Source organism: Chlorocebus sabaeus, chromosome 6, assembly GCF_047675955.1.
Source record: "Chlorocebus sabaeus isolate Y175 chromosome 6, mChlSab1.0.hap1, whole genome shotgun sequence".
Classification (NCBI taxonomy): domain Eukaryota; kingdom Metazoa; phylum Chordata; class Mammalia; order Primates; family Cercopithecidae; genus Chlorocebus; species Chlorocebus sabaeus.
Genome location: NC_132909.1, coordinates 2179838 through 2192989, shown reverse-complemented (window position 1 = coordinate 2192989; position 13152 = coordinate 2179838). Strand labels below are relative to the sequence as shown.

General features: G+C 48.8%; 1 protein-coding gene across 1 annotated transcript; it reads left to right on the top strand.

Annotated features, from left to right (window-relative positions):
• Positions 1-394: 394 nt before the first annotated feature.
• GALP (galanin like peptide) lies at positions 395-12902 on the top strand. The gene is made up of 6 exons (XM_007998230.3): positions 395-449; positions 1394-1516; positions 6166-6214; positions 8033-8113; positions 10321-10398; positions 12489-12902. Exons 2-6 carry the CDS (start codon positions 1433-1435, stop codon positions 12542-12544), a joined length of 348 nt encoding a protein of 115 aa, XP_007996421.1. The 5' UTR covers positions 395-449; positions 1394-1432; the 3' UTR covers positions 12545-12902.
• The last annotated feature ends 250 nt before the right edge of the window (positions 12903-13152 follow it).

The following is a 13152-nucleotide window of genomic DNA, read 5'->3' as shown; positions in this document are numbered from 1 at the left end:
AGGGATTGATGGGGGCAGAGGGGACAGGGCTACCGAGATGCCAGTGGCAGGTGGAGACAACCAAGGAAGACACATACCAAGGGCAGAGAGGGAGGGAGGGAGCCCTCGAACAGCTGCAAAGCCTGGAACACAACAGCTGGAAGATAAAGGGGCACAGAAGCAGGGGGAAGAGCAGGGTCTACCAGGGGAAACCAAGGCACAGCTGCATTTCCCGCGATGAGGTGTCTGTTTTGACCTCAGACCAGCTTTTGAAAGCCCCTAGAGTGGATGACTGTTCCCCCACCTCCATCCACTTCACTCCCTCTCCCTCCCTTCTTCCAATCCCCTCCCTTTCCCCCCTCCCTTCTATTGTCTCCTCAGAAGGCATAAAAGCTCAGGGGGCGTGAAAGAGTCCAGGCACTGGAGCCCAGAGCCAGAGAGAGCTGCAGAGAGCTGCCAGCTGCACCGAGGTGAGAGCCTAGGCCAGAAGGGCCAAGGGCTGGAGGGAGTGAGGGGCTCCTGGGAGAGTGATGGGGGGCGCGAAGGGATGACAATAACAGAAGAAACCCAGGCATTGGTGGCAGGGAAAAGGTGAGGGGCAGGTAAGGGGACGGAAAGGCGTGAAGATGGAGTGGTGGAGGCAGTGGGGCCGAATGCATGGGTACTGGGGGACCAGGCGGGTTCCATCCGATGATGGGGCAAGTAGAGGGTTAATTCCCCTGGAATTCTCTTTTTTTTGGCGGGGGGACAGAGTCTCACTCTGTTGATTACAGGTGGTGGCCCATGCCTGTAATCCCAGCAGTTTGGGAGGCCGAGGCGGGCGGATCACTTGAGATCAGGAGTTCGAAACCAGCCTGGCCAATATGGTGAAACCCTGTCTCTACTAATAACACAAATATTAGCTGGGCATGGTGACGGGTGCCTGTAATCCCAGCTCCTCGGGAGGCTGAGGCAGGAGAATCGCTTGAACCCAGGAGGCAGAGGTTGCAGTGAGCCGAGATTGTGCCATTGCACTCCAGCCTGGACAACAAGAGAGAAACTCCATTAAACAAACAAACAAACAAGCAAACAAGAGAGAAACTCCATTAAACAAATAAACAAAAACAAAAACAAAACAAACAAAAAACAGTAAAGTAGGAGAGATGGCAGGTGAAGGGCTCTACCCGAAAGAAAATCATTGAAGAGCACAGGGCAATTTCTGGAGGTGATGAATAGGTTTTAGTTCCTTGGTTGCGGCAATGGTATTATGGTTGCTTGCACACGCCCAGACTCCTCGAGATGTGTGCATTAACTATGCACCACTTTTGCATCTCAATGATGCCTCCATAAAGCTAAAAAATGAATTCCTCTGTCCTTGTCGGAAATGCACCTGGCCTCCTGCTTCAGAAAATGACTGGCTGCTCTCTCCTTGCAGTGTGTTCCGCAGCTGTAGGCATCTGTCGTCCTGCCTTCGATGGCTCCCTCCGTCCCCCTGGTCCTCTTCCTCGTCCTCTTGCTGAGCCTGGCAGAGACTCCAGCATCCGCGCCTGCCCACCAGGTAACACCTCCCTGAGTTCCTCGGAAACAACGGCGTCCCCAAATCCCTTGCCCTCTGGGAAGAGTTTTTAAAAACGCTCCTGGCTTGCGTCAGGGGTTCCTGGGGAAGAAGCTCAAGTCCTGAAAATATGAGAAGAAAGTCAGACACCGACCTCATCTTGGCTGTGGGGATAGAGCAGAGTATGGGTGAAAAATAGAGAGTCAGGGTTCAGGGTGCCCAAAGCTAAAACCTCCTCATGATGAGCATTGCTCAGAGATGCAAAAATATGCCTTCAGAGATGGGTGCCTTTCACGCCTGTTTTTGGAAGGAGGCTTAAAGTAATACCTGGACCCACCCCCAGGGTTTCTGGTTGGGTGAGTCTAGGGTAGGAGCTGGTCCTGGGACCACACCTTGTTGTCGTTGTTGGTTTTTTGTTTGTTTGCTTGTTTGAGACAGAGTCTCAGTCTTGCCTCTGTCGCCCAAGCTGTAGTGCAGTGGCGCGATCTCGGCTCACTGCAGCCTCCACCTCCGAGGTTCAAACTATTCTCTTGCCTTGGCCTCTCGAGCAGTTAGGACTACGGGTGCCTGCCACCACGCCTGGCTAATTTTTGTACTTTTAGGAGAGATGGGCCAGGTGCAGTGGCTCATGCCTATATTCCCAGCACTTTGGGAGGCCGAGGTGGGTGGATCACGGGGTCAGGAGATAGAGACCATTCTGGCCAACATGGTGAAACCCCGTCTCTTCTAAAAATACAAAAATTAGCCGGGTGTGGTGGCAGGCGCCTGTAGTCCCAGCTACTCGGGAGGCTGAGGCAGGAGAATCGCTTGAACCTGGCAGGCGGAGGTTGCAGTGAGCTGAGATTGTGCCACTGCACATTAGCCTGTGTGACCGAGCGAGACTCAGTTTCAAAAAAAAAGAAGGAGAAGAAGAGATGGAGTTTCACTGTGTTGGCTAGGCTGATCTTGAACTCCTGACCTCCTGGCTTCAAGTGATCCACCCGCCTTGGCCTCCCAAAGTACTGGGATTACAGGTGTCGGCCATGGCATGCAGTCTGGGACGACACTTTGAAAACCTCTCATCGCACACCTCCACAGCATGGGCCGTAGAGCCTGGGTTGAGTTTGAAATTTGGGATCTGCGGCTTTCTAGCTGCGTGATTTCAGGCACATTGCCTAACCTCTCTGGTCTCTGAGTGGATCTTCTTTGTCCAATTCCAGCACTGTGAGAGTTAACAGCTAACTCAGATGGCAGGCAGCGCTCATTATTTAGCCAAGAGGATTAAATAATTAAGAGATGTTGGTCCAGGGATACACAGTTTCAGTTAGACAGGGGGAATAAGGGAGATCTCTGGTACAGCCTGGTGGCTGTTGTTAATAACAACGTTATTAACTTGAAAATTGCTAAGAGAGTAGATGGATGTTAAGTGTTCTCACCACAAGAAAGCTAAGCACATGACGTAATGCAGAGGGTAATTAACTTGATGGAGTCACTTGGCAATGTAGCCATATTTCCACACATGTTGTGCACCATGCTTATATTTAAAATACAGTTTTTCTCTGTCAATTAAAAAAAAAAAAAAAAAAGAGGCCAGGCCCAATGGCTCACTCCTGTAATCCCAGTACTTTGAGAGACCAAGATTAGAGAATTGTTTGAGTTCAGGAGTTCGAGACCAGCCTGGGCAACATAGTGAGAACCTTCATCTCTTTGAAAAAAAAAAAAAAAGTTAGCTGGGTATGGTCTTGCGTGACTGTAATCCCAGCTACCTGGGAGGCTGAGGCATGAGAATTGCTTGAACCCAGGAGGCTGAGGTTGCAATGAGCTGAGATGGTGCCACTGTACTCCAGCCTGGGCGAAAGAGCAAGACCCTGCCTCAAACAGAAACAAAAACAAAAAACAAAAAAAGCCAAAAAAAAAAAAAAAAGAAAGAAAAGAAAATAAATGCTAACAACAACAACAACAACAACAAAAAAGAGGACTACGGCTTGACATTCAGCTGCCCTGAGTTGACATAGCAGCTCTCCTCCAGGTGCTGGCTTGGTCCTTGAGCCACCTATTTGTTTATTTGAGCCTCCTGTTTTCCTGTATAACTAAGGGATAAGCATTTCTTTGAGCCTCCTTTTTTTCTATATAACTAAGGGATAATGGAATCCATCCTATAGGGATGTCCAAGGAGTTTTGGCAAGAGCTAATGGGTGTGGAGGGTTTTCTCGGCGCTTGGCGTTGTGTGAAACGCTTGATGTGAATTAGCTGATTCTACCGCCCAACCCTTTGCAGTTGGTTCTATTTTGCTACTTCCCATCTTACAGAGTGGAACACTGTGGCTTAAACATTCAGTGCACATCCTCCTTAAGAGTCCGAGTCTACCAGCCGGACATGGTGGCTCACGCCTGTCATCCCAGCACTTTGGGAGGCCGAGGCAGGCAGATCACCTGAGGTCAGGAGTTTGAGACCAGCCTGGCCAACATGGCGAAACCCTGTCTCTATTTAAAATACAAAAATTAGCTGGGCCTGGTGTCAGGTGCCTGTAAGCCCAGCTGTTCGGGAGGCTGAGGCAGGAGAATTGCTCAAACCCAGGAGGCAGAGGTTGCAGGGAGCCAAGATCACACCACTGCACTCCAGTCTGGGTGACAGAGTGAGACGCAAGACTCCATCTCGGAAAAAAAAAAAAAAAGAGTCTGAAGTCTGCCTGGGTTTGAGTCCCAGCTGTGCTTCTTAGTGTGTTGCAATTTGGTGCAATTTGCCGAATCTTTCCAGGCCTCAATAGGCTCTTTCTTTTTTTCTTTTTCTTTTTTTTTTTTTTTTTTTTCTTTTTTTTGAGACGGAGTCTAGTTCTGTCACCCAGGCTAGAGTGCAGTGGCGTGATCTCATCTCACTGCAAGCTCTGCCTCCCGGGTTCCCGCCATTCTCCTGCCTCAGCCTCCAGAGTAGCTGGGACTACAGGCATCCACCACCACACCTGGCTAATTTTTTGTATTTTCAGTAGAGACGGGGTTTCACCGTGTTAGCCAGGATGGTCTTGATCTCCTGACATTGTCATCTGCCCGCCTCAGCCTCCCAAAGTGCTGGGATTACAGGCGTGAGCCACTGCGCCCGGCCAAGAGCCTCTTTCTAATGAAGCTAATAACAAGTTTACCTACTAGGGTTGTTGGAGGAAGAGCCTCTTTCTAATGAAGCTAATACAAGTTTACCTACTAGGGTTGTTGGTAGGATTCGTTAAATAAATATATCAAGAGCTTGAAACTAGAACTGGCTTCGTGGGTGCGCAACCTGTGCCGTTCCCTGGGGCCCGAGCTTGGTTGAATGTTCTGTTGTCACCAGCTTGAAATTCTGAATCCTTTTTGAACAATGGGCCCCATATTTTCTCTCTGCACTGGGCCCCACAAATTCGGTAGCCAGTCCTGCTTAGAACAGATGCTGGTGTAGGGTAAGCCCACAATGTCAGGCATTATCATCCTCAAAGGGACTTGATGGCCTGTGACCATATCCTCCACAGGTAAAGAATTTACCGTGGTGCTTCTTTAAAGCTTTATTACAGTATAATTAAGATGCAAAAAATGCACACATTTAATGTATACATCTTGATGAGTTTGGAGCTATGCATACACCGGTGACAGCATCACCACAGCCAGGGTACTGAGCATATCCATCACCGCCTCCCGAAATGCCCAGGTGTTCTTCTGTGTGTGTCAGTGTGTGTTTTAGGAAGAGTCCTTGTCATGAGATCCATCCTCATATTTTTATTTACTTGTGTATTGAGACAAGGTCTTGCTCTGTCACCCAGGCTGGAGTGCAGGGGTGAAATCATAGCTCACTATAGCCTCGAACTCCTGGGCTCAAGTGATCCTCTCACCTACAGGTACGTGCCACCATGCCTGGCTAATTTTTGTATTTTTTTGTTTTGTTTTGTTTTGTTTTGTTGAGACGGAGTGTCACTCTGTTGCCCAGGCTGGAGTACGAGGTGCAATCCCTGCTCACTGCAACCTCCATCTCCTGGATTCAAGCGGTTCTCCCGCCTTAGCCTTCCAAGTAGCTGGATTACGCCTAGCTAATTTTTTTTTTTATTTTTAGTAGAGATGGGGTTTGCCAGGCTGGTCTTGAACTCCTGACCTCAGGTGATCCGCCCATCTCAGCCTCCCAAAGTGCTGCGAATACAGGAGACAGTCACCACGTCCAGCCTGATTTCTGTATTTTTTGTAGAGGAGAGGGTTTCTCCATGTTGCCCAGACTGGCCTCGAACTCCTGTTCTCAAGCCATCCTTCTGCTTTGGCCTTCCCAAATGCTGGGATTACAGGCCCGGGCTTAACGTATCTTTGAAGTGCACAACACCGTATTGCTGGCTGTAGGCACGTCATGCCGTAGATATCTAGGACTTCTTCGTCTTGCATAACTGAAATTATACTTGTTGAGGAACAATTCCCCTTTTCTCCTTTCCCCCAGCCGCTGGTAACCACCTTTCTCCTCTCACAGCAGAACCTTTTGAGCTTTCTTTCCAGGCAAAGTGGTTTTGTCTTAGGAAATCCTCAATTTCCTCATCGGTGGAATGGGGATTAAAATGAACCTGCTCCACAGCCTAGTGGGAAAGTGGTAGGATGAACCACGTCACCCGGACCTGTGGGACGCCTGCCCTCCTTTCTGTCTGCTTGGGTGTTGATTTCTACATCTCTCTCCAGGGACGAGGAGGCTGGACCCTCAATAGTGCTGGCTACCTTCTGGGTCCCGGTGAGTGAGGCTGCACTCAGCTCTCCATCCCTGGCCTGAGTCTGCCTGAGTCTGCCTAGTTGCTGCCGGCAGTGAGTTTGTGATTGGTGAAGACCCTCACCCACATTCACAGAGGCCCATGGATTTATTTGCAGATCTGTCTGGAGGGTGTCTAAGCAGAGAGATGGGTGTGTGCACTCTGGAGCCAAAGCCTTGGGCCCAAATCCCAGCTCTGCCCCTTGCTTGGTTTGCAACCTTGATCTCTCTCTCGCTGTCTCTCTCTCTCTCTTTTTTTTTTTTTTTTTTTTTTTGACAGAGTCTCGCTGTGTTGCCCAGGCTGGAGTGCAATGGTGCAATCTCGACTGACTGCAACTTCTGCCTCTTGCATAGTTCAAGCGATTGAACTCAACCTCCTGAGTAGCTGGGATTACAGGTGCCCACCACCGTGCCCGGCTAATTTTTGCAGTTTTAGTAGAGACGGGGTTTCACCGTGTTGGCCAGTCTGGTCTCGAACTCCTGACCTCAGGTGATCCACTTGCTTTTGGCCTCCCAAAGTGCTGGGATTACAGGCGTGAGCCACCACACCTGGCTGCAACTTTGATCTCCCTATGCCTCAGTTTTCTCATCTGTGACAGTGGTTGTAATGATGGCTCTTACATCCTAGAATGTTGTGAGGATAACAATAGCTGGTGTGTAGTGGGTGCTGTGTAACGATTAGCTGCTATTCTTTGTTTCTCTCTCTCTCTTTTTTTTTTTTTTTTTTTGAAACGGAGTTTCGCTCTTGTTATTAGGCCGGAGTGCAGTGGCACCAATCTCCGCTTATAGCAACCTCTGCTTCCCGGGTTCAAGCAATTCTCCTGCCTCATCCTCCCAAGTAGCTGGGATTACACGCTTGTGCCACAACGCACCCCTGGCTACTTTTGTATTTTTAGTAGAGACGGGGTTTCTCCATGTTGGTCAGACTGGTCTCGAACTCCCGACTTCAGGTGATCCCCCCGCCTCAGCCTCCCAGACTGCTGGGATTACAGGCATGAGCCGCAGTGCCCAGCAACTTTTTTTCTCTTTTCCTCTGTTTATCTCTCCCCATTCCCCCCACTTGCATCTTCCCTGGGCACTAGGTGTGCCCATGGCCACGTGCTGCGCAGTGACCATTACATCCCTAAAATACCGAGATTCCTGCGGTGCTCAAGGTCGGTTTCAGTTTGAGCTTCATTCAGGGAAACCCAGGCTCCAGACACAGTGTGGCAGGAGCAGAAATGAACGTGAGATGTGGACCCAGACCTAGGTGGGGTCAAGCCCCAGTCCTGCCATTAGCAGCAGTGTAATTTTTTTTTTTTTTTTTTTTTTTTTTTGAGACGGAGTCTCGCTCTGTGGCCCAGGCTGGAGTGCAGTGGTGCGATCTTGGCTCACTGCAAGCTCTGCCTCCCGGGTTCACACCATTCTCCTGCCTCAGCCTCCCGAGTAGCTGGGACTACAGGTGCACATCACCACGTCCGGCTAGTTTTTTGTATTTTTAGTAGAGACGGGGTTTCACCGTGTTAGCCAGGATGGTCTCGATCTCCTGACCTCGTGATCCGCCCGTCTCGGTCCCCCAAAGTGCTGGGATTATAGGCTTGAGCCATTGCGCCTGGCAACAACAGTGTAATTTTGAGCAAGTGACTCCACTTGCAGCTACACAATTTCCCCACCGATAGGTAGTGATGGTCAACACGCACCTGGTCCGACAGGTTTGGTGGAGGGACTGTGTTGAGTGAGCCATGCTATTGAATTGCTGGATTATGTGTTATTTCAGTTCTGCTTAACCAACCACCTGGTCTTGCTCTCTCCATCCCCACCCAGTCCTCCACCTTCCCCAAATGGGTGACCAAGACCGGAAGAGGGAGACAGCCCTTGAGATCCTTGACCTGTGGAAGGCCATCGGTGAGTGAACGGGGAGTTAGACGTCTTCTCTCGCATCCTCCCCTGCCGGCTGTCTCCTGGCTTTGGAAACTGGTAGATGTGAACTCCAGCCCTCGCCCTGCCGCTTACTATTTGGGGAGCCCTGAGCAAGTGATGCATTTCTTTCAAGCTTCTGTGCTGTCACCTGGAGCCCCAGATTCGTTTAATGTTCTTTTGTTACCAAGTTAAGATTCTGAATCCTGTTTGAACCATGGGCCCCTTATTTTCCCTTTGCATTGGACCGCACAAAATTCCTCCACTTGGAAATGACATAAATGGAATAATCTCATGATTTAGTTGTATGACTCAGCGAGAAAATGCACTTGAATTTCCTAGAAGAGTCTGGCATATGGTGGAAATGAAATGGGTCAGCCGGGCGCGGTGGCTCACGCCTGTCATCCCAGCACTTTGGGAGGCCGAGGCAGGTGAATCACCTGAGGTCAGGAGTTCAAGACCAGCCTGGCCAACATGGTGAAACCCCGTCTCTACTAAAAATACAAGTATCAGTTGGGTGTGATGGCAGGTGTCTGTAATCCCAGCTACTCCGGAGGCTGAGGCAGGAGAATCACTTGAACCGGGAGGCAGAGGTTGCAGTGAGCCGAGATGAGCTAAGATGGCGCCACTGCACTCCAGCCTGGGCAACAGAGGCTCCATCTCAAAAAGGAAAAAAAAAAAAAAAAAAAAAAGAAAAGAAATGAAATGAGTCACAGCTGTTATAGTCAATATTTATCCTTGCAAGCTTCCTGTCCACCATGTCTTTGCTTATCCCTAATCCCCGTATCTTGTCTTCTCATGTGACCAAATAATCTTTCTGAGGTTCCCCTCTCCTTCCCATTCTACATCTCGAAGGACAGAATCATGGAGGTGCATAGGGGTCTGGAGAGTTGAACGTTCACAGTGTGAATGTGACACGTGACCTCGGCTAAGCCTCCTCATCCTTGTCTCCTCCCAAATGTGGGAAACTAAGAGAATTTAGGGCATGGCTTCTCAACTCTAGCACAGCTGACACTGGGGGCTGGATAATTCTTTGGTGTGGGGGTCAGTCCTGTGCATCATAGGATATTTAGCAGCGCCCGTGGGTTCTACTCTTTACACACTAGTCACATTCCCTATTCCCAATTGTTTTTTTGTTTTTTTTTTCTCTGTCGCCCAGCCTGGAGTGCAATGGCACAGTTTTGGCTCACTGCAACCTCCACCTCCCGGGTTCAAGTGATTCTCCTGCCTCAGCCTCCCGAGTAGCTGGGATTACATGCACGTGCCACCACGCCCGGCTAATTTTTGTATTTTTAGTAGAGATGGGGGTTTCACCATGTTGGCCAGGATGGTCTCGAACTCCTGAGCTCAAGTGATCCACCCACTTCGGCCTCCCAAAAGTGCTGGGATGACAGGTGTGAGCCACTGTGATCGGCTCCTGTTCCCAATTGTGACTATGAAAAATGTCTCCAGACACAGCCAAATCACTACAGGGCAAAACCACTCCTGGTTGAGAGCCACGAAGTGCCATAAGTGTCCAGAAAAATAAGGGAAGTGAAACCATGTTGCATACTATAAAGCACTAAAGCTGAATGTTATAAAGGCATCATTATTTTATTTTGTTTTATTTTATTTTATTTTATTTTATTTTATTTTTTTGAGATGGAGTCTCACTCTGTCACCCAGGCTGGAGTACAATGGTGCGATCTCAACTCACTGCAACCTCCCAGGTTCAAGTGATTCTCCTGCCTCAGCCTCCCGAGTAGCTGGGATTACAGGCACCCACCACCGTGCCTGGCTCATTTTTGTATTTTTAGTAGAGATGGGGTTTACCATGTTGGCCAGGCTGGCCTCGAACTCCTGACCTCAGGAGATCTGCCCCCTTCAGCCTCCCAAAGTGCTGGGATAACAGGCATGAGCCACTGCGCCCGGCCTTATTTATTTTTTAAACTTTTATTTTAGGTTCGGGGCTGCCTGTGCAGGTTTGTTATATAGGAAACGTGTGTCACGGGGTTTGTTGTACAGATTATTTCATCACCCAGGTACTACCGAGTCCCCAATCGTTATTCTTCCTGCTCCTTTCCCTCCTCCCCCCGCTCCACCCTCGGGAAGGACCCAGTGTCTGTTGTTCCCGTCTTTGTGTCCGTGTGTTCTCGTCCCTCAGCTCCCACTTATAACTACGAACGTCTGTGTGAATGTTGTATTTTTGTTTCTAGACGGGCTCCCCTATTCCCACCCTCCGCAGCCCTCCAAGAGGAACGTGATGGAGACGTTTGCCAAACCGGAGATTGGAGGTAAAGCCAGGAAACACAGAAGAGAGACACCAATAGGAGAGGGGGAACAAGGAAGTGGCAGGCAGAGCTTTGAGGGTAAAGGAAGAAAGGGACGAAACTGGAACAAACGAGGGACCTCCTCACCTGTAACCACAGCCCCTACCCAACCACTCAGCCTTGACGGTGAATTCCCATCCCAGCCTCGACCGCTCCTTTCACCTCTATTCCTTCACCGCCCATCCCACATCATGCTCCAACTCTCATTTCCCAGCCTGCATCTAGCACTTTTGTAATTAGGACCCCACACCCAACCTTGATGTCCCCCATTATCACCCCCTTAAGCTTAGCCTCAGCTACAACATTGACGTCAAACCCCTCACTTTGACCTTTTGGTTCAATTTTATTTATTTATTTATTTATTTATTTATTTATTTATTTATTTGAGATGGAGTTTTGCTCTTGTCGCCCAGGTTAGAGTGCAATGGTGCGATCTCGGCAGACTGCAACCTCCACCTTCTGGGTTCAAGCGATTCTCCTGCCTCAGCCTCCCAAGTAGCTGAGACTACAGGCACCCGCCACCATGCCCAGCTAATTTTTGTATTTTTAGTAGAGACTGGGTTTCACCAGGTTGGCCAGGCTGGTCCTGAACTCCTGACCTCAGGTAATCTGCCTGCCTCGACCTCCCAAAGTGCTGGGATTACAGGCATGAACCACCGCGCCTGGCCTCATGGTTCAATTTTAACATCAGCCTCTCTCCTAAATAAGATCTTTGTTTCCAGCATTCATTCTTTTTTTTTTTTTTTTTTTTTTTTTTTAAGGAGTCTCTCTCTATTGCCTAGGCTGATGTGAACTGGTGTGATCTTGGCTCACTGCAACCTCCGCCTCCCAGGTTCAAGCGATTCTCCTGCCTCAGCCTTTGGAGTAGCTGGGATTATAGGCGCCCACCACCACACCTGGCTAATTTTTGTATTTTTAGTAGAGACAGGGTTTTGCCATGTTAGCCAGGCTGGTCTTGAACTCCTGATCTCAGGTGATCTGCCCACCTCGACCTCCCAACATGCTGGGATTACAGGCGTGAGCCACCGCGCCAGGGACCTTTGTATTGTTCACTGCCCAGCACAATGCATGACGCATAGTAGGTACTTGGTAAGTATTTGTTAAATCAATGAATTAAACTATCCAAACACAGCCTTCAGCTGCCACCTTCACACCCGATCATGAGCTCAGCAGATGCCCAAACCCCAGCTTTTCCTGCCTTCCTTTAGTTGGACGTTCACCCCAACCTCATCTCCTTCTTCAATCCTAACCTAATTCTTGGAGACGCTGTGTCCTTATTTCAATGGCACTAATTCATTTCAAAAGCATGTATTGGACTGTGCTGGGTGTGATACGCTCCCTGAATTCACGAATTTCCATCTTCGCCTCGATTACATTCTGACTCTTGAAAACTCCCACCACCACCATGTACCTTCTTAAAAGGGGGCGGAAAGGGAAAATGTGTGGGCAGATGAAAGTAGAGAGAAGGGGCCAGGCACGGTGGCTCACGCCTGTAATCCCAGCACTTTGGGAGGCCGCGATGGGCAGATCATAAGGTCAGGAGTTTGAGACCAGCCTGGCCAACATGGTGAAACCCTGTCTCTACTAAAAATACAAAAATTAGCTGGGTGCAGTGGCTCACACCTATAATCCAAGCACTTTGGGAGGCTGAGGCATGCAGATCATGAGGTCAGGAGTTTGAGACCATCCTGGTCAACGTGGTGAAACCCCATCTTTACTAAAAATACAAAAATTAGCCGGGTGTGGTGGCACGCACCTGTAATCACAGCTACTAGGGAGGCTGAGACAAGAGAATCAATTGAACCTGGGAGGCAGAGGTTGCAGTGAGCTGAGATTGCGCCACTGCACTCCAGCCTGGGAGATGGAGCGAGACTCCATCTCATAGAAAAAAAAAAAAAAGGGAAAAGAAAAAAGAGAGGGAAAAGGAAAGGTTGCTGGATCTTAGATGAACTAAAGAGATCTTCCTTCCCATTTTCATTCCCAACCTCAAGAACCTGGTTTGGGGAGTGACAGTGAGAAAAACCATTCAAAGTTTACCTCTTTCTCTCCCACAGATCTGGACGTGCTCAGCAAGAAAATTCCCAAGGAGGAAGATGTCCTGAAGTCATAGATGTCTCTGAATCCCTATTCATATCCTTCTTCTCCAGCTCCTTCTGTTCCCTCTGAAACCCCTTCTAGGTACCCTGTGTTGAGACTAAGATCCTGAAGTTAAATACCCAGGTCTCATGAAGACATTGTAAAGCATTTGAATTATTCTATAAAACTTCTGGAGTGTCTTAGGTTTTATTGATTCGTCGTTGGAGTCAGTATAATGTGTTGTTAATGAAACTAATAGTAATTCGAGGACTAGTTGGAAGGTTCTGGGGTAATCAGGGAATATTCCTGCAACACATTTAAAGTAATTGTGTTCTTTTGGAATCGTCCCAATTATCACACGAGCTGTTGAATAATACAAATAACCCTCTTAAGTCTGAGAGTCTGTGTCTTGATTTGAAAAGAGTCTTCAAAGTGCATACTTACTCTTCCATATTCTTTCAACCTACCTGAGTCTCCTTCAAAATGAGGAGAGGCAGTTTGGAGCAGAATGGAGAGAACGAAATGTTTCTTGTCAAATAGTCAATTTTTTCCCTTTTAATTAGTCTGGGAATTTTTTTAGGGGTAGCAGAATCCAGGATGATAGGCTCAGGTGTGGGACTGGGAAATCCAGGACGACAGAGT